The following is a 4146-nucleotide window of genomic DNA, read 5'->3' as shown; positions in this document are numbered from 1 at the left end:
TGTTATTTTAACTAAGTGGGTTATCTAGATAAGGTTTGGCTTGGAGAACTGTTTCGATTCCTATTGTTATGCACCTGTTATTTTTTAATTTTTAAGCATAAATTACACTCATTTTCATCTTTTTATTTCTGTGTAGTTAGATTGTATCTATTGCTTAGTGTCATGATATAATTCTGTTTAGTTTACCACTAATGTTTTGTGTTGTTCTTGATTACCCATAGTTGAAATTGTGTTTCTTTATTTTTTATATTTTGATTCAGTATTCTTTATTAAATGTGTGAACTTCTCCAGCACTTATGCCATATTAACTATATGTACGTTTCCTAGGAACTAAGTAAAACCTAAAATCATAAGCTCTTTCTAGCAAATGTATAAAAGGGGAATAAACATATTCTAATAGTATAAACATTCATGAATCAGTAGTTGTGATAGAGTAACTTTAATACCATCAATAGTTTTTCCTAGTTTAATATTATTTTTTTTTGTTATTAATTATAGTGTTGTTATTAATATGTTAGATGAATATGAATGTTGAGAATGTGGAACAATGCGGTGATTCTCTCACAGTTGAAGAAGTGGTTGAAGTTACGAACGATGGAAAATTGTTATGGGATGAGTCACTCATTGAAAAGTTCGTGAATATTATGGTGGAAGAAGTTAAGGCTAATAATCGTAGTGGCACAACATTTAGTAAAAGTGGTTGGAGTAATTTAGTCAAACAAATGAATGTTCAAACGGGGAGAAAATTTGGTTTAACCCAACTTTGGAATAAGTTTAATGGTTTGAGGAAAATTTATACTGAGTTTAAGAAATTATTATCGGAGACTGGCGTGGGATATAACCATGAGACGGGCATGGTTATAATTGAGGAAGAGAGATGGGACAGGTTGTGCAAGGTTAGTAATTTAATTATTAGTCATAAATAAATAATAAAATCTTATATATTATTGGTTATGTGGTTAATATTGTAACAAAATTTGTAGGTTGTTACGAATGCAAATAAGTATAAAAAGTATGGATGTAAGCATTTTGACAAGATGTCGACTATATTTGGGGACACATATGCAAGAGGGATGCATGCCCACCCATCCACTACAGCACCACCCACAATTATTTTGCCCACTCCCAATGATGACGATGATGAGGAAGAGGGTTGTGAGGTCAGTCCCCCACCTTTACGTAAAGGTAAGAAAGCCAAAAGAGATGCTTTATCTCCTGGTATAGCTGCACTCTTGTCAAACATGAATGAGAATTCTGAGAGGAGAGCTGAGAGAATGGAAGCTGCAACAGAGAAAGCGGCTAAAGCATCTTCTACTTCTACTCGTGTAGCTTCATGTGAGAAAGGAGATGATGAAGTTCTCTCTCCCTAAAAAAAGGATAGAGATTATGAAATGTTTGACGCCTCCATGCTCCTTTTACAAAAAATACCTGGATTTGAGATGGCCCAATTCGCTAAGGTATCGAAGTTATTACATGATTCTGAGAAGTGGCAGAAATTTTTTCTTTCGGCACCTGAAGATGTAAGAATTGGTTGGGCACTGAATGTTTGAGTTTTTCTTTATGGATGATTGTGTTTTGTGTCATCGTTTAACTTATTATTATCTCACATTTGGATGACTGTAATAACTTAAATATTTTTATTATCTCACATTTGGATGACTGTAATAACTTAAATATTTTTATTATCTCACATCTGGATAACTGTAATAACTTAAATATTTTTATTATCTCACATTTGGATTACTCTAATAACTTAAATATTTTTATTATCTCACATCTGGATTGCTGTAATAACTTAAATACTTTTATTATCTCACATTTGGATGGCTATAGTAACTTAAATACTTTTATTTCTTGGATGCCTGTTAGTACTCAAATACTTTAATACCATTATTTAAATGTTTGTTTTATTATTTAAATGTTTTGTTTATTATTTAATTGATTTGCTTATTAACTTAAATGTTTTGCTTGTATTAAATCTTTAAATAAGGCAATGGATGTGTGGAGCAATATAAGAAGAATAATTCAATTATCTGACGATGAGGAGGATAATGAGAGTGTCTTAATATTTGCTGCTCTTTTAGAAGAGCAGAACTTCTATCAAAAGAAGCGTTGTAGGGATTCTATTTTACAAGGGGAAACATATGTTATGGAGATTTTAAACGGCCATAGAGAAAGATGTTATGAAAATTTTAGGATGTACCCTGAAGTTTTTAGAATATTGTGTAATACCCTGAAAGGTATAGGGCTGAAGGATTCTAAATTTTTAACTGTTTATGAACAAGTGGCAATCTTTTTGCTCACTTTATCTCATAATCAAAGGAATCGTGTTGTAGCAGAGAGATTTCAACACTCCACTGAAACCATTTCTAGACACTTCCATGCTGTGTTGCATGCAGTATGTCAGTTGGGCACCCATATCATTACCCCTCCTAATTTTTCTGTGATTCCGAATAAGATTAGAGAGTCTTCTAGGTTTTACCCTTACTTCAGGCATTGTGTGGGAGCTATAGATGGAACCCACATTCCTGCAACTCTGCCAGCAAGTACACAACTTCCATTTCGTGGTAGAAAGGGTTATACCACACAAAATGTAATGGCTGTATGTGACTTTGACATGAGGTTCACATATGTGCTAGCTGGGTGGGAAGGCTCAGCTAATGATTCGAGAATCCTAAATGAGTGTACTGAAAATGAGGCAATGAACTTTCCAGCTCCACCAGCAGGTAATATTTTTTTATAAATTCACTTAATATATGGTTAGTTTATCATACTGTATATATCTTTATGTATTCTAAACATGGCAGGTAAGTATTATTTGGTGGACTCAGGGTATGCCAATAAGTCTGGTTATTTGGCCCCATTTCGAGGTCATACTTACCACTTTCAGAAATACCGTAGGACTAGACAACCTCGTGGTCGAGAGGAAGTGTTCAATCATAGGCATTCATCTTTGAGAAATATAATTGAGCGATGCTTTGGGTTATTGAAGATGAGATTCGCTGTTTTGAGGGCAATGCCTCCTTATAAGTTTTCAACACAAGTATTGATTGTAATGGCTTGTTGCACATTACATAATTTTATCAAAAATCAGCATCAGCCTGATGACATATTTGATGGTAATGATCCTCTTCAAAGTGATGGTGAAGATGATGAGATTGTTGAGCATGTGCCTTCGGCTCAGCTTCAAGAAATGGATCAATTGCGTAATACTATTGCTGATTAGATTTGGAATTCTCTTCAGCACTCTTGATCCTTCTGAAGGTGATGGTATATTTTTTCTTTTATATGTAATATATTTGTTGCTATTGTGAGCTTGCAATATATATATGTAATATAAATATTTTTTGCAGATATATAATTCAACTTAAATGCTATTATTGCAGATATGAAGTGTGTTGATGCTCTCTTGAAGGCCACATGTGCTGTTATGAAGATGATGTGTCGTTGCCATTGTTATCCACTTTATGAACTTCTTATTAATTTTTAGTGACAACTACGTATTGTTAATGCTTTGTTCCAAACATTTTATGTACAACTTAAACGTGTTTAATTTGTTGGTTGAATATTTCAGGACTTGTAAATGTTATACACTCTATTTCAATTATGCTTTCAATTGAGTTTGTTTTTATTTTAATGTTGTGTTGGACTATACAGGTATCAGGATAATAAAATTGAAGCAGGTTATTGCAAAGAACTTGTAAATAGGTTATTGCAAATTTTTTTTACAAATGTTGACTCTCATGTAGTATAATAAAATGTGACTAGAGATTATTTATTTTTAATATTGAGTTCGACTATACAGGTATAATGATAATAAAATTGAAGCAGGTTATTGCAAAGAACTTGTAAATAGGTTATTGCAAATTTTTTTACAAATGTTGACTCTTATGTAGTATAGTAAAATGTGACTAGAGATTATTTATTTTTAATATTGAATTGGACTATACAGGTATAATGATAATAAATTTGAAGTAGGATATTGCAAATAACTTGTAAATAGGTTATTGTAAAAATTAATATATATATAATTTGGTGGGGGTTTACATTTTTTTACAAAGAGAAGGCAAGAATCTGTAATTTGGAGTTAAATTCCCACCAGTGCAGACTTACAAGAGTCGAAAATTATTATCAGAGCTGTGTAAT

The 4146-nt window shown here is 32.3% G+C and overlaps 2 protein-coding genes and 1 long non-coding RNA gene across 3 annotated transcripts; all 3 read left to right on the top strand.

Annotated features, from left to right (window-relative positions):
• The first annotated feature begins 524 nt into the window (after positions 1–524).
• On the top strand, positions 525–1370 carry LOC132281962 (uncharacterized). The gene is made up of 2 exons (XM_059783608.1): positions 525–896; positions 984–1370. The coding sequence occupies exons 1-2, from the start codon at positions 525–527 to the stop codon at positions 1368–1370; spliced, it is 759 nt and encodes a 252-aa protein (XP_059639591.1).
• A 789-nt stretch (positions 1371–2159) lies between these two features.
• LOC132286406 (protein ALP1-like) lies at positions 2160–2833 on the top strand. The gene has a single exon (XM_059788738.1). It carries the CDS (start codon positions 2198–2200, stop codon positions 2741–2743), a length of 546 nt encoding a protein of 181 aa, XP_059644721.1. The 5' UTR covers positions 2160–2197; the 3' UTR covers positions 2744–2833.
• Positions 2834–3217: 384 nt separating this feature from the next.
• LOC132287027 (uncharacterized) lies at positions 3218–3637 on the top strand. Its single transcript, XR_009472913.1, has 2 exons — positions 3218–3264; positions 3387–3637. It is a non-coding gene; the product is annotated as an uncharacterized LOC132287027 (long non-coding RNA).
• Positions 3638–4146: the final 509 nt, after the last annotated feature.

The sequence above is a fragment of the Cornus florida genome, unplaced genomic scaffold (genome assembly GCF_030987335.1).
Source record: "Cornus florida cultivar Cherokee Brave unplaced genomic scaffold, ASM3098733v1 CherokeeBrave_3.0.0_Hap2_Chr11, whole genome shotgun sequence".
In the NCBI taxonomy this organism is placed as follows: Eukaryota; Viridiplantae; Streptophyta; class Magnoliopsida; order Cornales; family Cornaceae; genus Cornus; species Cornus florida.
The sequence above is the reverse complement of the archived record's forward strand: the minus strand, read 5'-3'. Positions and strand labels throughout refer to the sequence as shown.